We start from the raw sequence: 25,020 nt of genomic DNA on the forward strand, positions 1-25,020 counted from the left end.
TAAATAAATTAAGCCTCAATTAACGTTTACTGATGGACTCCATTATGAAAAAAGAGCAAAGACTATCACCTACTGAACAAGAAAGGAATAAAGTAAGGCTATCCCAAATAAGAGTCAGAGTTCAACATAATAACGTAAGATGTCTGAAAGACCCATCCAAACAAATACACATTCTGAAAACAAGCATTCAGCTTCTACTATATGCATATCACATACTACACTGGATGCTGAAAAAACAAAGATAATAGTCTAATAAGACAAAATCAACTCTGTCCTATAAAGGCCCCTTCTTTTAAAAATCAGGGTATTTTTAACTTTACAAAATAATAATCTAATAATAAGAAAAGAATAAAGAAGAATGCACAGGTAATCCCCGTGAACATTTTGGTAACCATCCTTGCAAACAGCACTATACACGTACATGAAGTTACCTAAGAGGGATTCTAAGATACCTACTGTGCAGGATCCTATTTTCCTCACTCAACACCATGCCTGGGGGAATCTCTCCAGACCAATGGATGTGGCTGTACGTGACACGAAGGTACTTTATAGTTTGGAAATGTGATTATTTAAATAGTTCTTTCAAAATAGTAACTTCTAAATACTTAACAATGCTTCAAAACTGCATCAGTAGTTCTTTAAAACGAAAGCCAAATAGCAAGACTGGGAAAATGAAAAACTTAATTCTTGTTCTAAATAGCTAACTAGTATGAATGACTCATACTCATCTTTGCAGCAGTAACACTATTTTATCTCAACAAGTTCTAAAGAGCAAGCAAAATACAGTGTTAAAGGATTCTTACCTGTTTCAACACATCTAATATAAGCTCATTGAAGACTTCATTAATTGCCATAGACACCGTCTGTCGATCCATGCCTTTGCTAAACTGTCCATTTCCAATAAGTTCAATGAGTTCCCACACAGAAAGGCCATCTTTACTGTCTTCGAAGTTGATTTTATAATGTTCAAACTGCTCTTGCTGCCAGCCTCCTCCCATTGCTTCTGTAAGTTTCTTAAGCAGGTATTCAATCTATATAAAACATTTTAATAAATTATTTTCTAGATCAAAAAAAACTTCCTAATGCAGGTTAAGTATGTATTTACACTGATATGGTCAACTTAGGAAATATTCTTTACAGTCCAAAAGTGCTTATCTTTAAAGAATTTCCCATTGTAAGGAAGAGAGTATGGATAAAATGTCACTGATTCTATGAGTCTTGAATAAGGAAAGGAATCACCAACTATAACTCTCTAATAGTACAGCTGTATACAGCAAACTACACATATAAAACTATATACAAACTCATTAATGTGATCTGATTATCTTTTGTTGGATAAATATTTCAATACACCAGAATATTAATCTTACTGAACACACAAGCACTTCATTAAAATGTATCAAAATAATATATATATCATTCCCCAATTTCAAAATTTCCTTTGTATGCAAAGTATTTAAGCTTATGCTGCCTCTGCCATCAAAACAGTGAAAATGTTGTAAACAGTGGTTAAATTCCCAATATGATCTGGAAAACTTTACTAAATCTTGAAACACTATATCCTCAGGTAGAAAATACTGCTAATGAGATACCAGCAGTTTAACAAAACAGGGTAGCAGTAATACTGAGTGAAAAGTTGCTATCTCATATCTTTGGAAAGCCTGTGCAATCTACAGTGCTCTCAAACTCCACGTATCCACAAACAAATGAATCAACTCCATTGCTCAAATGGCTTCCCCAGGTATTACTGATTTCACTTGGCGGAACACCATTCACAAATTCATCCATGCCAGGCTTCTTGTTCCGCTCCTTGACATCAAACCAGTGACAAAATCCTGCTCTTAAACTGTGGGTTATGATCCACTGTGAATCAACCTAGGGAGCAATAATTAACATTTTCTGGAATGGAATGAAAACTAATTTGAGTAAAACCACAACAGAGACAATTAATGTTTTGTGATAACTTTGCTTTGTGTACATGTGTCTATATGTGTGTTAGGTTGTGACATGAAATGTTTATCTTCATATGGGTTGCAAATCAAAAGATGAAAACTTTTGTCCGAGGCAGGCAATTCTCAAATCCACCCCTCCTAACCCCATCTGCCTTTTTTAGGCCTCCTAGTTGGTACTCTTATCTCTAGTATTGCCCCCCCCCCCATCTATATTCTGTCAGAGATCCCTCCCAAGATTTATTTTATTTATTTGAAATGCAAAGTTACTTAGATTGGAAGAGACAGAGACAGAGACACAAAAAGAGAGATCCTGCATCTGCTGGTTCACTAGCAGATAGCCACAGTGGCTGGGGCTGGGACAGGCTGAAGCCAGGAGCCTGTATCTCCATTCGGGTCTCCCACATGAGTGGCAGAAGCCCAAGCACTTGGACTGGACTGGAAGTGGAGCAGACAGGACTCCAACCAGCGCCCACATGGGATGCCAGCATCACAGACAGTGACTTAACCTGATGGACCACACTGGCCCCTGCCAGAGATTTTTCTTAAAAAAAAAAAAAAATCTGAGCCTGTTGTTCCACTTCTCTAAGCCCTCCTTGGCTTCCCATCACCTCAAAGATGAAAGCCACATCACTTCTCGGCCTTTGGCTGAGATCAAGTGCAAAGATAAAAGCCACACTCCCTTGCATCCCTTAGTGAGGATGCCTCAGTCTACCTTCTCTAATGTGTCTTCCATTATGTCCCATCTCACCACTAACACCACAGATTAGGGATTCTATAACTTATACTGCAAAGGGCTGAATAATAAATATGGAGGCTTTGTGCATCTCCATCACAGGTTCTTCTTTTTGGTTTTTGGTGGTTGTTACAGCCCTTGAGAAATGAAAAATTATTCTTAGCACATGGGCCACTCAAAGACAGGCTGTGGGCTGGACTTAGCCAGCAAGCTGTAGTTTGCCAATACCTGCCATAGGTTATAAATACTTTACCCACTTAACACACTGTCTAAAATGATTCTATGACTTTCCCCATACTCCCCTCTCTATTTGGAATATCTTTCTCCTATTTTTCTACTCAGGTGAGTGGTATTTGTCCAAATTCTACACCCTCTAGGATATTTCCATTCAAAGTGAGGTATGTACACCAGCAGCACTGGCATCATCCAGAAGTTTATTAAAAAGAAGACTCAGCCTCTACCAAAGACTGTAAAATTGGAATCTGCATTTTAAGAAGTACCCCAGGTGTTCGTAGGCACACAAAAGTTTGAGAAACACCAGTCTAGCAAAACTGCTCTGACCAACCATAACCCAGGACTGGTATTCCTTTCATACATCACTCCACTCAGCACACTGTACTGAAATTATCAGAAACCACACCACCATTTTCTGAATTTCTAGTAGGAAGAAGTATGTCCCATTCATCTTTGAATCCCTAGACCTCATCAGGATGCCTAGAACATAGCAGATCTTGCTAGTGTCTGCTAAGCTGGAATGAATTAAGTAAGGCCCAATGTTTTCATATAAAAGGGACATAACAATATTCATCAGATAAAACCATTATGGGGATAAAATAAGGCAAGCATAGAGCACATTGCACACTGCCTGGCACATAGCCATTACTCCATCAATGTTGAGTGAATTCTCACTTTTCACACTGAGTAGAATATTATCCAATCATTTAATAAGCATCTATGAAATAAAGTTAAGAATGCAAAATTAAATTTACCAATAGTTTTCTTGACATAAAGATACATAATTTTTAAAAACATTGCTAAACATTGTCTAAACAAGATAAGAGTCGGAGAACTCAGAGGGCTTCCATAGCCTTGGAAACTCATGACTGGAGCATAGGGAGATTACTGATGCCATAGACAGGAGTGTCAATTGGTAAAGTCAACAACAGGAGTCACTGTGCACTTACTCCTCATGTAGGATCTCTGTCCTTAATGTGCTGTGCATTGAGATTTAATGCTATAACGAGTACTCAAACAATATATTTCACTTTGTGTTTCTATGGGGGTGCAAACTGTTGAAATCTTTACTTAATGCATACTAAACTGATCCTCTGTAAAAAAAAAAAAAAAAAAAAAAGAAATTATCAACTCCCAACTTGACTCTCTCTGGGATTAAACAAGACAATAGGTCTGATCTGATTTCATCATCATTTAAAAAAAATCATCTATTATTTTTCACTTTATGTTTCTGTGTGGGAGCAAACTGTTGAAATCCTTACTTAATGTATACTAAGCTGATCTTCTGTATATTAAGGTAATTGAAAATGAATCTTGATGTGAATGGAAGGGGAGAGAGAGTGGGAAAGGGGAGGGTTGTGGGTGGGAGGGACGGTATGGGGGGGAAGCCATTATAATCCATAAATCGTACTTTGGAAATTTATATTCATTAAATAAAAGTTAAAAAAAAAACATTGCTTTTTTTTTTTTTTTTTTTTTTTTTGACAGGCAGAGTGGACAGTGAGAGAGAGAGACAGAGAGAAAGGTCTTCCTTTGCCGTTGGTTCACCCTCCAATGGCCGCCGCGGACAGCGCGCTGCGGCCGGCGCGCCGCGCTGATCCGATGGCAGGAGCCAGGAGCCAGGTGCTTTTTCCTGGTCTCCCATGGGGTGCAGGGCCCAAGCACCTGGGCCATCCTCCACTGCACTCCCTGGCCACAGCAGAGAGCTGGCCTGGAAGAGGGGCAACCGGGACAGAATCCGGCGCCCCGACCGGGACTAGAACCCGGTGTGCCGGCGCCGCTAGGCGGAGGATTAGCCTAGTGAGGCGCGGCGCCGGCGCCATTGCTCTTTTTTTTAAAGACTTATTTATTTATTTATTTGAAAGGCAGAGTTACAGAGAAGCAGAGGCAGAGAGGAAGAGGGAGATCTTCCATCTGCTGGTTCACTCCCCAAATGGCTGTAACAGCTGGAGATGGGCCAAACTGAAGTCAAGAGCCAGGAGCTTCTTCTGGGTCTCCCACATGGGTGCAGGGGCCCAAGGACTTGGACAATCTTCTGCTGCTTCCCCAGGCACATAAGCAGGGAGCTGGATTGGAAGTAGAGCAGCCGGGACACAAGCCCATATGGGATGCTGGCACTGCAAGCAGCAACTTTACCAACTACACCACAGCACTGGCCTCTATATATATGTTTGACAAATGTTTGTCAAAAACACGGAAATAGTCAATTTTGTTCCAGATTGGGTTTTGCATTTATTTCCTTTTTTCCTATGCATTTCCATTAATGTTTCTTAGTATTGTTTGTGAAATAACATATTTTAATGGAAAAAACAATGAAAATGCAATTTTGCAAAAGAATGTACATTTACAAAATATCGTAAGTTCAAGAGGGAGCAGGCGTTTAGCCTACCAGATAAGATATCAGTTAAACCACCTGTATCCCACATGGTAATGCCTGGATTCAATACCCAGCTCTGGCTTTTTACTTCAGTTTCCTGCTAATGAAAACCCTGGGAGATAGCTGTTATATCTCAAGTAACTAGGTACCTGCCCCTGATATAGGAGATCTGGATTGAATTCCCAGCTCCTAGCTTGAGCCTGGCACAATTCCAGCCATTTCAAGCATTTGAGAAATTAACCAAGATATGGATGTGCTCTCTTGTCAAGTAAATAAATTTCTAAAAAAATATTTTAAAATACCAAGAAGGGCTGGTGCTGTGACACAGTGGATTAAGTTGCCCTAAGGGTAGAGCTAAAAACTTGCCATGGGACTCCAAATCCCATTAAGCTGGGTGGTACTAATGTCATCTTACTAGTTAAAGTGATCATTTTAAGTGTATAACTGGCCATGTAGATAGCAATAGGTGTCAAAGGGATCACATAAATAAGATCAAGTATCTGCTAATAACAATAGATAGAATTAAAAAGGAGAATGATCCAACATGGGAAGCAGGCCAACAGCACACTCATAGAATGACAAATGCCCTAAACAGCACTCTGACCTCAGAATCAGTCCTTAAGGCATTCATATCTGGCTAAAAAGCCCATGAGAGCATTTCAGGCATGGAAAGCCAAGACTGTGTGGCAAACAAATGACCTACATGAAGGATCTCTATGAGTGAGATCCCAGTGGAAAGAGGGGCCCATCAAAGAAGGAGGTACTTTCCTCTGAAAAGAGGAGAGAACTTCCACCTTGCTTATGGCCCTGTCTAAATACTGACGGAGTTTGTGGACTCAAAAGGTTCCCAAAGCCTTGACAGCTCATGACAAGAACCTTGGGTGATCACTGATGTCATAAATAAGAATGTCAACTGTTAAATCAACAACAGGAGTCACTGTGCACTTACTTCCCATGTAGGACGACCTCTGTCCTTAATGAGTTGTACTAAGAGAATTAATGGTAAAATTTATCTTCAAACAGTAGCAACATAAGATGGCCCAAGTCCTTGGGCCCCTACACCCATGAGGGAGACCCAGACGGAGTTCCAGTTTCCTGGTTTCAGCCTGGCCCAGCACCAGGCCATCTGCAGCCATCTGGGGAGTGAACCACCATATGGACGATCTCTATAGAATTCTGTTTTTCAAATAAAATAAAATAAAATGCCAAGAGTTCTATTGATTTAATCCAATGAGTTATAAGCTCCTCTGGGACAAAGATAAACATTTTATACCCTAAAACAGCACATGGCACACTTCAACAAACATGTACTTTGTTGGAGAAAAACACACTTTCATTTCTCTTGTTGGAAATATATAATCTTCTGTTAAGCTTACCAGTAGACATAATGAGACATTTTCTTGACTCTTAACCAAGAAATGGATAGGAGGAAAAACAAAATGGCAGTAGGTGGTATGATACAGTGAACTAAGCTTCTACTTGGGACAGCCACATCCCATGTTGGAGTGCCCAGTTTGAGTCAGAGCTTCTCCACTTCTTATGCAGCTTCCTGCTAATGTGTCCAGGAGGCAGTGGATGATAACTCACGTACCTGAGTTCTTGCCAACCACTTGGGAGACCCAAATGGAGTTCCTGGTTCCTGGATTCAGGCTGGCCTAGGCCAGGCCATTGCAGCCATTTGGGGAATGAACCAGAGGATGAAAAATTTGTCACTCTACCTTTCAAATAAATAAATACAACTCCAAAAAAAAAGAAAGGAAGGAAATGGCTCAGAGGGAAGGAGAAAGGCAAGAAAGGGAGAGAAAAAAGGAAAAACTAAATAAAAGTCAAGAAGAGAAATAAGAAAGAATCAAAGAAAAAACATTAAGATAAATAACTGCTAGAGATAAAATAACTTGGTGTCATTAACACTGACAGAAGTTCATCAATCTCCACAAAGACTGCAAAAAAAAGGGCTCAGGCTGCCTGATTTCAACTTGGGGTAAAGGGAGTATGGGTACAACTAGAAGTTTTAGTAGTAAGGTCAAAGGAAGCTCATGTGTGACCACATGTATGTGGACAGGATGACTGCACACAGGGATGACAAGATGGTTCAGCAGGCTGATTGTTCAAGAGAAGAAACCGTCTTAGCTCTTCCTCATCTACCCCTCTGGATAAGCCCAAGTCCCTCACACTCTGAGCTTCAATCTCCTCTTCAATATCAGATTATTGTTCGTGCCTATTGGTAGCAAGCTCAGCTCCAGAGGCAGCTTCTCAGGTTTTTCCTGAACCTGTCTGAAGATGCCCTTGTGAAGGGCATCAACACTGTGCATCTATCTGCTCAGCATTCCCAGGGACTGTAACAGGTAATAAGAAAGACTCATTTCCTGTTGACTTTCAACACAATCATATACTTATCATAACCAAGTAACTTAAGGACCTTCTAACTCATTAGATTGAGCCAAAGAGAGACAAACAGTCCCACTCTCCACTATTTAATTATACTAAATAATAAATTACATGCTGCTGGGTTAGTTTCAAGTGGCCTGCATCAATTCTAAGAGCTCATTCAGTTTCAGGAAGCAGCTTACTTCCTCCTTCCAAGCAAGTTTCACCAAAAATAACAAAGAACAAACTTTCAGGCTGCATGTGATTTTTCAAGGCCTTCAGCTCCAAAATTTATTCTGTTAAAAGTTTTTTCCCTGTCATGATTAAAAAGGGTACTTATTGGCTTAGAATTCAGGTTATATTTCATTTAGGGTATCTTAAGCCTATTTAAGAGTTAAACTTTCATTGTATTAAAGCAAATCTTCCAAATAAGTCCAAAACACACACATCCTGTTTTGTTCTTGGTTCTGTGGGAAAAAAATACTAAGTAAAAACTATACTCTACAGACACTTATTTCCAGGAATAGCAGCTCAAAAAAAAAAAAAAATCAGGTAACCAACTCAAAGGGGAACATACTATTTCTTGACATCTGTGCGGTAGAAGCATCTTTTTTAAGAACAAACAAAAAAAAATTATTTTATTTGAAAGGCAGAGTTACAAAGACAGGGAAAGACAGAGAGAGATCTCCATCTGTTAGTTCACTCCCCAAATGGCTGCAATGGCTGAGGCTGGGCCATGAGCTTCATGTGGGCCTCCAACATGATGGGTACAGGGGCCCAAACACTTGGGCTATCTTCCACTGTTTTCTCAGGCACATTAGCAGGGAACTGGATTGGAAGTAGAACAGCAGGGACTCAAACTGGCACCCATATGGGTTGCCAGTGCTGCAGGAGGTGGCTTATTCGATACACAATGTTGGTCCCATGTAGAAAAACCTTAACCTCACTACATAAATTATTTAAATATTTAACATTCTTAATTTTTTAAGATTTATTTATTTGAAAGGTAGAGATGGGGGGGGGGGAATTGGGGGTGAGAGCGGGGGCGGGGAGAGAGAGAGAGAATCATCCATCTGCTTGTTCACTCCCCAAATAGACACAATGACCCAGGCTAGGCCAGGCTCACCAGTACATGGAACTTTCTCTAGGATAGATCACATGCTAGGCCATAAAGCAAGTCTCAAAATATGCAAAAAATTAAAATCATACCATGCATCTTCTCTGAACACAATGAAATGAAACTGGAAATCAACTCAAGAATCTCTAGAACATATGCAAACATATAGAGACTGAACAAAATGCTCATTGGGTCATACGAGAAATCAAAAAACTGTTGAGGAACAGTTTCTTTTTTCATGCTCTGTTGAAATCTTTACTTAGTATAGAGTTAATCTTCTGTATATAAAGTTCATTGAAAATAGATTTTAGTAAAAAAAATAAGAATGGGAATAGGAGAGGGAGGAGGAAGAAAGATGGGAGAGTGGCTGGGAGGCCCAGGTACGATGGGAAGAATCACTATGTTCCTAAAGTTGTATTTATAAAAGACATGAAAAGTTTGTATACCTTAAATAAAAGGTTTCTAAGGGGACAAAAAAAGACACTCTAGACTTAAACAAAATGCAAATGATCATTATGGTAGGTGGCTGCTGGAAACATTAAAATTACCTTAAATTTGTAAGGCTTAAAAACTGTTGAAAGATTATAATTAAATCCAGGTATATAGTCATGACAAATTAAGACATTATAGGGCAGGCAACTGGCCTAACAGTTTAGATGCCAGTTGCGATGCCCCTGTCCTACACCAGAGTTACTGGGTTAAGTCCTGGTTCCACTCCCAATCCTAGCTTTCTGCTAATCTACAACCCAGGAGGCAGCGGTGATAGCTCAAGTAGTTGACGTCCCTCCACCCACATGGGAAAGACACGGATTGAGTTCCTGCTGCTGTCTTCTGCCCTCAGCCCAGGGCAGCTGCAAGCTTTTTGGGAGTGAAACAGTTGATGGGAGTTATCTGTCACTGTCTCTCTCTCTCTCTCTCTACCTCTCAAATATCTTTTTTTAAAAAAATATTAAGTGCGGCCGGTGCCGTGGCTCAATAGGCTAATCCTCCACCTTGCGGCGCCGGCACACCGGGTTCTAGTCCCGGTCGGGGCGCCGGATTCTGTCCCGGTTGCCCCTCTTCCAGGCCAGCTCTCTGCTGTGGCCAGGGAGTGCAGTGGAGGATGGCCCAGGTGCTTGGGCCCTGCACCCCATGGGAGACCAGGAAAAGCACCTGGATCCTGGCTCCTGCCATCGGATCAGCGCGGTGCGCCGGCTGCAGCGGCGGCCATTGGAGGGTGAACCAACGGCAAAGGAAGACCTCTCTCTCTCTGTCTCTCTCTCTCTCACTGTCCACTCTGCCTGTCAAAAAAAAAAAAATATTAAGTGCTAAAATTTATTACTTAAATGTATATTTTCATATTAAATTATTTTAAAATTTCTAAGCTCAAAACTAGTTCAAATATATTACTAAATTATTGAGAAAAGAAACAAAATCACAGCATATAATTTTCAAAATATAGTGTAGCCTTCAGATTGTAGTGTTTGGCAAAAGGCCAGGTGACATACTAAGAGCTCAAGAAATACAAATCCATGTGCTAAATCTCGGGAGGCTGGTTCGGCAGCCAGACAAAGCAATTCCACATAAATCTTTTCCAATGATCCCTTCTTTCACCACACAAGAACTCTAAGCCACAGAGGAATAATCTGTAAAACTAACTTCTAACCACAAGAAATGCTAAGGGAGTTAAGGCCATCAGAGCACAGAACAATTCCAAACAAGACACAACAAGCATGCTCCTGGCTATTCTAAGAAATCAAAAAGAGGCTGTTTTCTTCTTGAATTGTTTTGAAACAGGACAAAACATTCCCATTAGCCAACAAAAATGAAGGTGAGCATGCTTAAGACTTTGGAATGGGCAATGGGATATGGAGAGGACACACATCAAGGACCACATTCTTCAGTCCACCTAGACCAGAAAGCTTTTTCTTTTAACATTTTTTTAATAATTTTTTTCCATTCACCTCTGTTTGTCTGTATTTATTTATTTATTTGATAGGTAGAGATATAGACAGTGAGAGAGACAGAGAGAAAGGTCTTCCTGTTCACCCCCCAAATGGCCGCTATGGCCAGCGCTGCGCCAATCCGAAGCCAGGAGCCAGGTGCTTCCTCCTGGTCTCTCCATGCAGGTGCAGGGCCCAAGCACGTGGGCCATCCTCCACTGCCTTCCCAGGCCACAGCAGAGAGCTGGACTGGAAGAGGAGCAACCGGGACTAGAACCCAGCGCCCATATGGGATGCCGGTGCCACAGACAGAGGATTAACCAAGTGAGCCACCGTGCCAGCCCCTCTTTTAACATTTTATTTCAGAGTAGTTTTAAATGTACAAAACAAAAATTGTGAGGTAATTCTTCCCGGCCTTTTGGCTATGATCAGGTGTAAAAACTTTAAGGTAATATAAAAATAGTTCTCACATACTCTTTTTTTTTTTTTTTTTGACAGGCAGAGTGGACAGTGAGAAAGGTCTTCCTTCCGATGGTTCACCCCCCAAATGGCCGCTATGGCCAGCGCTGCGCCAATCCGAAGCCAGGAGCCAGGTGCTTCCTCCTGGTCTCTCCATGCAGGTGCAGGGCCCAAGCACTTGGGCCACCCTCCACTGCCTTCCCAGGCCACAGCAGAGAGCTGGACTGGAAGAGGAGTAACTGGGACAGAATCCGGTGCCCCAAGCAGGACTAGAACCTGGGGTGCCGGCACCACAGGTAGAGGATTAGCCAAGTAAGCCGCAACGCTGGCCCTCACATACTCTTCACTCCATCTTCCCCTACTATTAACATCTCATATTAGTATATTTGTCACAATTAATGAACCACACCCAACTTTCCTATTTCTTTTTATCCAAACTCTTTTTATCAACATTCTGTATTCAGATTGAGATTTTGTTTGTTTTTAATTTTAGCTCCCACATACAATGGAGAACATGTGGTATTAGTCTTTCAGTGTCTGGCTTATTTCACTCAACATGCTATCCTACATACAGTTCCATCCATTTGGCAACAAATGGCAGGATTTTATTATTTTCTATGATTCAATAAAATCCCATTGTGCATATATACCACATTTTCTTTACCCATTAATCTGATGATGAACACCTTAGTTGATTCCACATTTTGGCTATTGTGAACAGTGTTGCTATAAATGTGGTGAAGTAGGTAGCTCTTTGAAACAATGAATTGATGTCTTTTGGATATATACCCAGTAGTGGGATTGAAACATACAGCAGTTCTATTTCTAGTTTTTTAAAAAATCTGCATACTATTTCCCACAGGGGCTGCACTAATTTATATTCCCACCAGCAGTTTTTAAGAGTTCCCCTTCCTTCTCATCCTCACCAGCATTTGTTGCTCTCTGTTTTTTGGATAATAGCCACTCTGACAGGGCTGAAGTGTTAACTCATTGTGGTTTTGATTTACATTTCTCTGATGGCTAGCAATACAGAGCATTTTTCTTATATTTGTTGGCCATTTGTACTTTTTTTGAAAACTGTACATTCAGCTCTTTAGCCCATTTCGTAACAGGGCTGGTTGTTTTGTTGTTGCTGAGTATTTTGAGCAGCTGATATATTCTGGATATCAGCCCTTTGTTGGATAAGTAGCTTCCAACTATCTTCTCCCATCTGTCTCCTCACTCCACTGATTGTTTATGTTGCTGCAGAAGCTTCTGCTTTTGATATAATGCTCCTTTGGTTTTGCTTTTATTGATGATGCTTTGGAGTCTTAGCCAAGAAATCATCTACATCAATGTCTTGAAGTGCTTTCTCTATTTTTTCTTCGCGCAATTTCATCATTTCAGGTCTTACAATTTAGATCTTTGACCCATCTTGACTTAATTTTTGTATATGGTGAGAAGTAGGAACCTAATTTCATTCTTCTACATTTATATGTCCAGCTTTGCCAGGACCATTTATTGAAAAGACTATCCTGGGGGCCGGCGCCGCGGCTCACTAGGCTAATCCTCCACCTGTGGTGCTGGCACACCGGGTTCTAGTCCCAGTCGGGGCACCAGATTCTGTCCCAGTTGCCCCTCTTCCAGTCTAGCTCTCTGCTGTGGCCCGGGAAGGCAGTGGAGGATGGGCCAAATGCCTGGGCCCTGCACCCGCATGGGAGACCAGCAGAAGCACCTGTCTCTCTCTCTCACTGTGCACTCTGCCTGGAAAGAAAGAAAGACAGAAAGAAAGACAGAAAGAAAGACAGAAAGAAAGACAGAAAGACAGACAGGAAGGAAGGAAGGAAGGAAGGAAGGAAGGAAGGAAGGAAGGAAGGAAGGAAGGAAGGAAGGAAGGAAGAAAGAAAGAAAGAAAGAAAGAAAGAAAGAAAGAAAGAAAGAAAGAAAGAAAGAAAGAAAGAAAGAAAGAAAGAAAGAAAGAAAGAAAGAAAGAAAAAGAAAAGACTATCCTGGGGCCAGCGCTTAACAGGTTAAGCCCCACCCAGCGATGCCGACATCTCATATGGGCATCAGTGCATGTCCCATTTGCTCCATTTATGATCCAGCTCCCTGCTAAGTGCCTGTGAAAGCGGTGGAAGATGGGCCAAAGTCCTTGGGACCCTACACCCACATGGGAGACCCAGGTGAAGCTCTTGGCTCCTGGCTTCAACCTGGCTCAGCCCCAGACATTGTAGCCATTTGGGGAGTGAACCAGTAGATTGAAGATCTCTATCTCTCCCTCTCTCTGTAATTCTTCACAAATGAAATAAATTTTTTTAATTATTTTATTTATTTGAAAGAGCTACAGAGAGAGGGAGAGACAGAGAGGTCTTCCATCTGTTAGTTCACTCCCCAGACGGCTGCAACAGCCGGAGCTGCACCGATCTGAAGCCAGGAGCCAGGAGCTTCTTCCAGGTCTCCCACGCGGGTGCAGGGGCCCAAGGGCTTGGGCCATCTTCTACTGCTTTCCCAGGCCATAGCAGAGAGCTGGATCTGAAGAGGAGCAGCCAGGACCAGAACCGGTGCCCATATGGGATGCTGGCACTTCAGGCCAGGGTGTTAACCCACTGCACCACACTGCTGACCCCAATCATACTGTTTTAATTACACAGCTTTGTAGTATGCTTTGAAATCAGGTATCGTCCTCCAGCCCCCGCACCCCAACTCCCTCAGGATCATTTTGGCTATCTGGGTCTTTTGTAGTTTCATATGAATTTTAGGATTGTTTTTTCAAATTCTGTAAAAATTTTTGAAACATTTTGATAGGGATTGCCATTTTAATGACATTAAGAAATATTTTTTTTTAAATAAAGACTTACTTACTGACTTATTTATTTGAAAGTAACAGAATGGGGGGAGGGAGACGGAGATTGAGAGATCTTCCATTCACTAGGTTACTTTCCAATGCCAGCAACAGCCAGGTGTGGGCCAAGCCAAAGCCAGGAGCCAGGAACTTCCACATGGGTTGCAGGGACCCAAGTACTTGGGTCCTTCTCTGTCACACCAGCAGGAAGCTGGATTGGAATTAGAGCTGCTAATATTCAAACCAACACTCCAGTATGAAAGTAGTTTAGCTCACTGTACCAGAAGGCCCACCCATATTAAGGAATCTTTTGAGTTTCTTAGGCAAAGTAGTCAGGAAGCTGAAGCTGGTAGGTTCCCTTCACAGCCTGTGGCTCAGTGATGATTTAAAACCAATGATGAGTCTCCACATTAAACAAATGCTATTTCAGGAAATAAAAAGAGTCTCCTTACTCACTAACTTATAATCCTGAAATAGGACAAGGTCCATTTCAAGTTCACTGAGAATATTTCAATGATAGAAAAAAATCAAACCATTAAGGGTTAAAGATGCACTCCACCTCCAGTTTCAAAGAAAATACAAATAAATTTGGAACAGGGGGTTTAACAATAAAAATCTATAAAAATTATACCGGGAATTTTATTTGCATAATTCTTCAAAGCAACAGATAGGTGTTTTATTTATTTGGTTGGTTGACAAATAGTGATAGACTTCCATCTACTGGTTCATTCCCGAAATGACCACAATGGCCTGGGCAGAGCTGAACTAGGCCGGACAAATCTGAGAGCCAGAATTCAATCCAAGTCTCCAGGGGTGGCAGGAACCCAATTACTTGAACAATCACCAATGCTTCCCAGGGTCTGCATTAGCAGGAAGCTAGAATCAAGAACTGGAGGCAGGTATGGAATCCAAGCACTCCAGTATGGGGTGAGACATCATAACAATTGTCTAACTCAGCAGCTAGGTTTTAAAAGTGCCATTGTTAACTTTTTCAACATCTATCAATATTTTATCCCCTTCTATATGTCTCTATATTAAGTTATAGGATGTCTTTGTGCAAAAATTCCATAGCCTGTTTTACTTTCTCCTTTAAAATACATTATAATTATACCCATTGTTGTTATTAAACTAAGAAACCGTTCTTGGGGTCAGTGCTGTGGCATAGCTGGTAAAGCCACTGTAGTGCCAGCATCCTGTATGAGCGCCAGTTCGAGTCCCAGCTGCTCCTCTTTCAATCCAGCTCTCTGCTATGGCCTGGGAAGGCAGTAGAAGATGGCCCAACCAAGTCCTTGGGCCCCTATACTCGCGTGGGAATCCTGAAAGAAGATCCTGGTTCCTGGCTTCAGATCAGCCAGCTCCAGCTGTTGCAGCCAACTGGGGAGTGACCCAGTGGATGAAAACTTCTCTCTCTCTCTCTGCCTCTGCCTCTCTGTAACTCTACCTTTAAAAAGAAATCTTTAAGGCCGGCGCTGCAGCTTACATGGCTAATCCTCCGCCTGCGGCACTGGCACACAGGGTTCTAGTCCCACTTGGGGAGCCGGATTCTATCCCGGTTGCTCCTCTTCCAGTCCAGCTCTCTGCTGTGGCCCGGGAAGGCAGTGGAGGATGGCCCAAGTGCTTGGGCCCTGCACCTGCATGGGAGACCAGGAGGAAGCACCTGGCTCCTGGCTTTGGATCAGCGCAGTGCACCGGCCACAGGGGCCATTTCGGGGGTGAACCATTGGAAGGAAGACCTTTCTCTCTGTCTCTCTGTCTCTCTCACTGTCTAACTCTGCCTGTCAATAAATAAATAAATAAATAAATAAATCTTAAAAAAAAAAAGGAGAAGAAGAAAGAAACTTCCTATAACTACAGTGAAATTACTTCCCAGGCCTTGATTGTCAATAACCACTACCAAACTGTTAAATCCAAGGGCAACTTCTTACCACTGTCTAACTCTTTTACAGCATCTAATCCTCGTAACTACTTTGCAGCTTCTGAGAACTTGTTTCTTTGGTGCTCATGACTCAACACTCCCCCAGGTCTCCTTCTACCTCACAACTGTTCAGTTCAACTACCTTCACAAAATCTACTTCTTGGGGCTGGCACTGTAGCATAGTGGGTAAAGCAGCCATCACCTGACCTAACATGCTGCTGTGACTTTCCCATCTGTCTCCAGTCCTGGCCTCTTACAAACTCTAGATAAGCACTTCCAATTGAATACAGGACAGGTCCAAAAGAATCTTTCACCTAAAATGCCAAATGTACCAAACCCATCATCATGCAACATGGCCCCAACGTGTCCATCATCCTGTCACTCATGCATTCATCACATCCCTCCCTGCTCTGAGCACTTACCATGGGTCCAGGCGCTATGTTAAATGCCTCATAAACATCGACTTTTTCAATCTGCACAAGAGTGCAATGAAAAAGGTATTATCTCCATTTTATAGATAAGAAGACTCAAATAGATTAGAAATTTTTCACATAGCTAATAAATGGTACAGCTAGGTGTGATTTCAAAGATCATGTTTTAAACAAATATAATATATTACCTCTTAACTGCTCAGGACTGAAACTTGTCTATACTTCCCCATAATTGGTCCTATAAGCTCCAGGTTCCTTCCAGTTGGCTTTGTCTTCTATTCTCACTGATAGGACCATACTTAATCTGGAGTACCACTTACCCTAACTTCTCATCTCCCATCTAACACATGGTACCTGACATAAGCCATGCTAATGCATCATGCCCTGACTGAATTGGTGAAGTGGGCACCATGGAAAACTCTCCTCAGTAACAGGAACAATTGCAGGGAGATTTAAGTTCCTGAGCAGCACCCAGTATCCAGGGCCAGAGGTATTCATGGTGCAAGTGCAACACCTACCTCCTAGTGGCAACAGCATTTTTCTTATGGCTCCCTGCTGCAGTGACCATTATACTTCAAGCTCCATAAACTCCACACCCAGCTTGTCAGCCATCATGATGATTCTGTGAACTACTCAGCATCCCTTTCCTAAAAAGTTCCCTTTTTGTCTTAAATCACTCAGTTTGTCCACCTCCAACCAAGCATCCTGACTGGCAATTCAATCAAGCTGACACTTCACTCATTTTAAAGCATGCCCTTTCCTTTTCTGCCTCACACAGGCTTATCCACTATTTCTTCCATCATAACTATTCTCTGCCTACTCTAGTAAATAAAATCTGATCATTCAATGCCCAGTTCAAGTTCTATTTTTCACATAAATATAATAGCTAACACTGAATGAACACTTTCTTTTTTTTTTTTAAGATTTATTTATTTGTTTGACAGTCAGAGTTACAGATAAACAGAGTTAGAGAGAGACAGAGGTCTTCTATCTGCTGGTTCACTCTCCAAATGGTTGCAATGGCTAGAACTGGGCCGATTCAAAGCCAGGAGCCAGGAACTTCTTCTGGGTCTCCCATGCGGGTGCAGGGGCCCAAGCACTTGGGCCGTCTTCTACTGCTTTCCCAGGCCATAGTAGAGAGCTAGATCAGAAGCGGAATAGCCAAGACTCAAACCAGCACCCATAAGGGATGCCAGTAGCGTCAACCCCATGAATTAGCAATTTCAAAGGGCTAGGTACACATCTCATTTAACTGTCAGAAGAACCCGAGGAGATAATTAGTAGCATTACTTCTAATTTATAGTTGGAGAAACCACAGCAAAAAGAAATGTATGTAAACTGCCCAAGGTCACACAGCCAGTGAACAGTGAGGAGTTCAGATTCCAAATCTAAGAAATCTGACTCCAGAGCCCTTTTCTTTTTTTTTAATTTTAATTTTTATTTATTTATTTATTTTTGACAGGCAGAGTGGACAGTGAGAGAGAGAGACAGAGAGAAAGGTCTTCCTTTTGCCGTTGGTTCACCCACCAATGGCCGCTGCGGCCGGTGCACTGCAGCCCGCGCACCCCACTGATCCGAAGGCAGGAGCCAGGTACTTATCCTGGTCTCCCATGGGGTGCAGGGCCCAAGCACTTGGGCCATTCTCCTCTGCACTCCCTGGCCACAGCAGAGAGCTGGCCTGGAAGAGGGGCAACCGGGACAGAATCCGGTGCCCCGACCGGGACTAGAACCCAGCGTGCCGGCGCCGCAAGGCGGAGGATTAGCCTAGTGAGCCGCGGCGCCGGCCTCAGAGCCCTTTTCTTAACCAGGGATCAATAAATTACAATCCACAGGCCAAATCTAGCCCATTATTCAAATCTGGCTCATCATCTTTTGGTTTTAGGGTTTAAGATTTATTTATTTATTTGAAAGGCAGAGTTACAGAAAGAGAAAGAGAGACAGAGAGAAATTTGGTTCACTCTCCAAATGGCCCTAACGGCCAGGGCTGGGCCAGGCCAAAGCCAGGATTCTGCAATTCTCTCTGGGTCCCCCATGTGAATGGCAGGGGCCCAGTAACTTGGTCCTTCTTCCACTGTGTTCCCAGGCACATTAGCAGCGAGCTGGATTGGAAGTGGAACAGCCAGGACTTGAACCAGCACCCACATGGGATGCTGGTACTACAGAGGGTGATTTAAACCTTCTGTGCCAGAATGCTAGCCCCTCACCATCTGTTTTTATACAGCCATCAACTAAAAACAACTTTTACATTAAATGGTTGGAAAATGGGGGGAGGGCACTAAAATAATATTTTGACCCACAAAAATCAAATGTGACATTCCTAAGTAAAAGTTCTGTTGAAACACACATACACTCCGTGGCTGTTCTCAGGCTACAACAGCAGAGCTGAGCAGCTCTGACAGGCAAGTTGGCCCTAGAAACCCACGAAGCTTCCAATACTTACTGGCTGGCCATCAAATGGAAAAGTTGAAGACTGCTTTTAACCATATATTAAACTGACTCTCTTTAAAATACTTCCCTGATTCCTGACCTCCCCACAGCTGGAATCATTTCTTCCTTTATCTGCGGTCTCATGGCATTTGCATCTCTCCTACAACAGGCAGTCTACTTTGTTTTGTATCACATTTTCTTTTCTCCTCAGCAGACTAGATTCCTTGAAGGCAGGAAGTAAGCTTTATCACTTTGCATTCTCTTTGACACCTTATTTATTGTTGGCAGTCAATAAATATTTGCTAATTTTCAATAAAATATTGCAATGAGAACATTTAAACTGACTTCAATTACTTCTCTAACATGAACATGAATCACAGAAACCACAGACTAGACTCAATATTGGCAGGATGGGTAAAAATAGGCACACTGAACCATTAATATTAGAAGTACAAATTGGTACAGGCTTTCTGAAAAGTGATTTTGTCTTGTTCATCTAATGTCTTGAAAGCATGCATTTCTTAGGACTCAAAATCCCATTGCTGGAAATTCCTATGGTAATAAGCAGACTAGTATATAAAAATGTATACAGTGATGATACTCACATGGGATAGGCATTTGGCACAGCTAAGGCTAGGATGCCACTTGAAATGCCAACATCCCAAATCAGAGTGCATATATTCTAATCCCAACTCCACTCCCAGTTCCAGCTTCTGCTGATGTGCACCATGGGAGGCAGCAAGTGGTAACTTAATTAGTTGGATCCTTGCCATACACAAGGGAGACCTGTACTGAGTTTCTACCTCCCAGGCATTTAGGGAGTGAACTCGTGGATGGAAGCTCTCTCTGTATATCTGTCTCTCTCTCTCTATCTCTACCTATCAAGTAAGTAAAATAAGTAATAGATAAAAATTTTAAGATATTATTTTTCAAAAAAAAGATTTATTTATTTATTTGAAAGGTAAAGTTACAGGGACAAAGATTTTCCATCTGCTGGTTCACTCCCCAAATGGCCCCAACAGCCAGGGCTGGGCCAGGCTGAATTAAGGAGCCAAGAGCTTCTTCCAGGTCTCCCACGTGGGTGCAGGAGCCAAAGCACTTGAGCCATTTTCCACTACTTTCCTAGGCATATTAGCAGGGAGCTGGATTGGAAGTGTAGCATCAGGACTCAAACTGGCACCAAACGGGGATACCAGCATTGCAGGTGGTAGCTTAACATGCTACATCATGATGCTGGCCCCTAAAGGGTATTATTCTTAAAAAAAATAGTAGTCATAGGAGTTAACACACTTACCGAGTACATATTATCTGCCCTGCACTGAACTAAGTCTTCCTTTTCTTTTTTTTTTTTTTTTTAATTTGAAAGAGAAAGAGAAACAGATGGACAGAAAGAGAGTTCTACTGCTGGTTCACTCCCCAAATGCCCCAAACAGCCTGGGCTAAATAAAGCCTGCAGCCAGGAACACAATCCAAGTCTCCCAAATAGGTGGCAGAGACCCAATTATTTGGGCCATCCCCACAGCCTCCCAGGGTCTGCATTAGTAGGAAGCTGCTTTCAGGAGCCAGAACTGGGACTCAAACCCACATATTCTGATGTGGGATAAAGATATCTCTTTTTTTTTTTCTTTTTTGACAGATAGAGTTAGACAGTGAGAGAGAGACAGAGAGAAAGGTCTTCCTTCTGTTGGTTCACCCCCAAAATGGCCGCCACGGCTGGAGCTACACTGATCTGAAGCCAACAGCCAGGAGCCTCCACCGGGTCTCCCATGTGGGTGCAGAGGCCCAAGCACCCGAGCCATCCTCCACTGCCTTCCCAGGCCACAGCAGTGAGCTGGACTGGAAGAGGAGCAACCGGTACTAGAACGGGTGCCCATATGGGATGCCAGTGCTGCAGGTGGAGGATTAACCAAGTGAGCCATGGTGCCGGCCCCAGGGACATAGATATCTTAAACTGCTAAGCTCCTAAAAGACTTATTTTGTAAATGAGAGGATTACAGTTGATTTTAACTTTGTACATTATTAGTCTTTTATAAATTCCCTACTGCAAGAAGCATGTATTACATGTATGACTTTTTAGGGCAGTAAGATAACATAAATCCTCCTCCAATTTTTCTTCCCCTTGAAAGTTCAGGGAAAGTAATCTAGAACAAAACAAGCAGATGTCCTTTTTCTTTTACTTTGAAAAGTACAGAAAGTTACTTTGAAAAGTACAGAAAGTGGTGATCCTGGATTTTGAAACAAAAAGTTATTTAGCCACACTAAACAGCCTTAAGAATAACACTCTGAACACATGTGTTTCCCATACAGCACCACTCTGCCAGTTCTCATGGTTTACCAATCCACAGCAGACAGAAAATTATGTTGACTGGTATCAGACAAAAAGCCTTTATATATGAGGATGGAATCCTCTGTAATCACAGCAATTTAAAGAGGAAGAGTCCTCCTCTGCCAACCTCTAAGGGTACTCTATGCCCCCAGATGACTATAAATTTAGGGTTCTTTTTGATACAAGCTGTTTTGCCTCTGATCCTAAAACACAAGTCAAGTATCTTCTTTCATATCTACACCAAATTAACACAAATACTTCTAAGCCAATGTGTTAAATACTAAGATGGCAATAAAAAAAAACTCCCCAAAGTCATACCTTACCTCTTCTGGAACAATAATTAATGGATACTTGTCTTCAGATAAAAAGTTAAAAATAACCCATACTTTAAATGCATCTTCTTCTGTAATGAGCAGGGGACTCTTTGTGAGGTTTTTTTTGACACAGAGAGTCCAACACATCCGATTGAATTCAATCTTGTCAAAGTTATCTTGGACCTAAAAAGGAATGAGAAACAAGTTCAGTGAACCAGTCCAAAATAAGCAGCATATAAGTCAAGTAAAATAGAAAGACAAGGCCTCATTAAGGGTTACATTTTAATTAACTCCATTAGCCAGCAGCCATATCTTACATATGTACTCTAGATACAACACTTCCACAGCTCAAGTAAGAATGCTGTATTTAGCCCGACACTGAAGCTTCTATCTGTCCATACCACCTATTTGGCACATAAAATACTAATCTGTCAAATGGTTATTGTTTCATGTGCACACATTATGTTCCTAAATATAGATTACCAATCCTAGTACATACAAGGAACTGAGGTCAATTCGTCAGCATAGGTCACATGCAGATACCTTCATCATTCCCTATATGGTCAGATACCTTCTTTTGAGAAAAAGCATTTAACTAAAACTTTTTAAAAAAAATATTTATTTATTTGAAAGGTAAAATTACAGAGAAGCAGAAGCAGAGAGAGTCTCCCGTCTGCTGGTTCACTCCCCAAATGGCTAAATGGCCAGAGCTGGGCTGATCCAAAGCCAGGAGCCAGGAGCTTCTTCCGGGTCCCCCACACGGGTGCAGGGGCCCAAGCACTTGGGCTATCCTCCACTGCTTTCCCAGGCCACAGCAGACCGGCGCCCATATTGGATATCGGCGCCACAGGCGGAGGATTAACCAAGTGAGCCACGGTGCTAGCCCGGTCTATGCTCTTACAATGTTCTGAGTTCATTACAGAAAACAGACACAGAAATAGATAATCTTGATATTACAGTGTTTCATTCAATAGAGCTTTTTATTCACTCAACAAATTAAGAAATTTAGACAGTAATTATCATTTGCCAGAAACAGCATGAAGAAACACAACATAATACTACCTCATATCTCCAAGGAACATTCCCAGTGTTACACAGCATAGGGTGACTGTAGTTCACAATAACCTATTACATATTTTATGAGCAAATAAGAAAGAAGCTCTAAGGCTCCAATCATAAAGTAATGTTGATTGCTCTGACTCAATCAGTACACTTTATATAATGTACTGTAGCCCATAACTATGTCCAATTATTGTTAATTTACAATTTTTTAAATATGTATGTATGTGTATCACGTGAAAAATACTATAACAGAAATTAGAGGCCGGCGCCGCGGCTCACTAGGCTAATCCTCCGCCTAGCGGCGCCGGCACACCGGGTTCTAGTCCCGGTCGGGGCACCGGATTCTGTCCCGGTTGCCCCTCTTCCAGGCCAGCTCTCTGCTGTGGCCCGGGAGTGCAGTGGAGGATGGCCCAAGTGCTTGGGCCCTGCACCCCATGGGAGACCAGGATAAGTACCTGGCTCCTGCTATCGGATCAGCATGGTGAGCCAGCCGCAGCGCGCCGGCCACTGGAAGGTGAACCAACAGCAAAGGAAGACCTTTCTCTCTGTCTCTCTCTCTCACTGTCCACTCTGCCTGTCGAAAGAAAGAAAGAAAGAAAGAGAGAGAAAGAGAGAGAGAGAGAGAGAGAGGGAGGGAGGGAGGGAGAAAAAAAAAAGAAAGAAAAGAAATTAGAGATGGGGCCGGCGCTGTGGCACAGTGGGTTAATGCCCTGGCCTGAGGCGCCAGCATCCTATATGGGCGCTAGTTCTAGTCCCGGCTGCTCCTCTTCAGATCCAGCTCTCTGCTATGGCCTGGGAAAGCAGTAAAAGATGGCCCAAGTCCTTGGGCCCCTGAACCTACGTGGGAGACCCGGAAGAAGCTCCTGGCTCCTGGCTTCGGATCGGCACAGCTCTGGCCGTTGTGGCCATGTGGGGAGTGAACCAGCGGATGGAAGACCTCCCTCTCCCCCTCTCTCTGCCTCTCCTCTCTCTGTGTAACTCTGACTTTCAAATAAATAAAATAAATCTTTAAAAAAAAAAAGAAATTAGGATTCTCTGGGAACACTGAGGAGCTAACACAATCTTGAAATAAAGGAGAATTTTTTTTTAAACGATGTATTTATTTTTTTGAAAGTCAGAGTTACAGAGAGAGGGAATGCAAAGGGATCTTCTATCAGCTGGTTCACTCCCCAATATTTATTTATTTGTTTGTTTGAAAGGCAGAATTACAGAGAGGCAGAAGCAGAAAGAGAGGTCTTCCATCTGTTGTTTTACTCCCCAAATGGCCAAAACGGCTGGAGCCCAGCCAATCCAAAACCAGGAACCAGGAGCTTCTTCCAGGTCTCCCACATGGGTTCAGGGACTCTAGGCCTTGGACTATCTTTCACTGGTTTCCCAGGCGCATCAATAGGGAGCTGCATGGCAAGTGGAGCACCCGGGACTTGAAACAGTGCCCACATGGGATGTTGGCACTGCAGGCGGCAGCTTTACCTGCTATGACACAGCATCCACCCCTCTGTCTCTGTTGTGGTCTCTTTCTGTCTCTCTGCATTTCAAATAAATATAAATAAACACAACATTTTTTTTAAAGGATCAAATTGATCAAGAATAGGATAAAGGATGTTCTATGTAGAACACAATGTAAGAAAGCCCAGAGTGGAGACAACCAAGGTATGAAACTTTGATGTGAATAGGCACTGGGTGCTAGAGGGTAGAACAAGTCAAGGGTCTTCATCAGTGTACATTAACAGAAAACACCTTGGATCCCTTTAATCAGAAAAGGAATTTATTGAGAAAACAATGGGTAACAAAACAGATCCAACACAAGGGCTGGAAAATTGAGCCCCTGAGAGTAGGCTGGCACCAAGGTAAGGTATACAGCCAGAACTGCAGCTGAGATCCCTCAGGAACAGTCTGGTGAGAGATACCACTTCCAATGTAAACAGGAAGACACCACCGTTACCACTGTCCTTGATAGTCTGTCACTTACTGCAGATTCAGAATCCTATTGGCTGGGCCTGGGTCACATTTCTGTGCTCTAGTTGTCAAGGAGCAATGAAAATATGTATCTGAACTTTTCCTTTCTCAGTATGAGATAGATCCTGTTCCCCACCAATACCTTGTGGAATTTCTGAAACATTCGAAGAGTTCAGATACCAGATTGATTAAAAAAAAAAAAAAAAGGCAAATGTCCACTTCATGGAACACAATGAAAGATGAGGCTAGACAAGTAAGTGGAGACCAGATCATGAAGGGCCTTATCATTCATAATAAGGAGTTAGGACTTTATCTGTACTGAAAGACATAATCTTCATTTCCAAAGCCATATTCTGAGACAGTATAGAAAATGTGCCAGAGTGGACAGTAGGAAGCAGGACAATATGAGCAAAGTATTTAGTTTGGGAGATAGAGGAATTACGTACACTGCAGGAAGAAGTTTCTCCTGATTTCTAACTAGAAATTATGGTTGGCAAACAAGTCTCCCCAAAGTAGGAAGATGCCCTTTGTGCTCTGCCTTCCGTATCTTCTCAGTCTGGCACCATTTCCCACCCCCATCACATACGATGGATTCCATGGAGGGCCA

The 25,020-nt window shown here is 42.3% G+C and overlaps 1 protein-coding gene across 3 annotated transcripts in view; it reads right to left on the reverse strand.

The window, feature by feature from the left end:
• Nucleotides 1-25,020, reverse strand: part of SWAP70 (switching B cell complex subunit SWAP70) — a 130,518-nt gene that overhangs the window by 27,432 nt on the left and 78,066 nt on the right. For all 3 annotated transcript variants that reach the window (XM_089328958.1, XM_089328955.1, XM_002708808.6), the window contains exons 3-4: nucleotides 21,405-21,578; nucleotides 804-1,031 (exon numbers count right to left, since the gene is read on the reverse strand). In XM_089328958.1, coding sequence (XP_089185084.1) covers nucleotides 804-1,031; nucleotides 21,405-21,578 — 402 coding nt within the window. The remainder of the gene's footprint in view (nucleotides 1-803; nucleotides 1,032-21,404; nucleotides 21,579-25,020) is intronic.

The sequence above is a fragment of the Oryctolagus cuniculus genome, chromosome 1, assembly GCF_051225735.1.
Source record: "Oryctolagus cuniculus isolate XC-2025 breed Fujian yellow rabbit chromosome 1, ASM5122573v1, whole genome shotgun sequence".
Classification (NCBI taxonomy): domain Eukaryota; kingdom Metazoa; phylum Chordata; class Mammalia; order Lagomorpha; family Leporidae; genus Oryctolagus; species Oryctolagus cuniculus.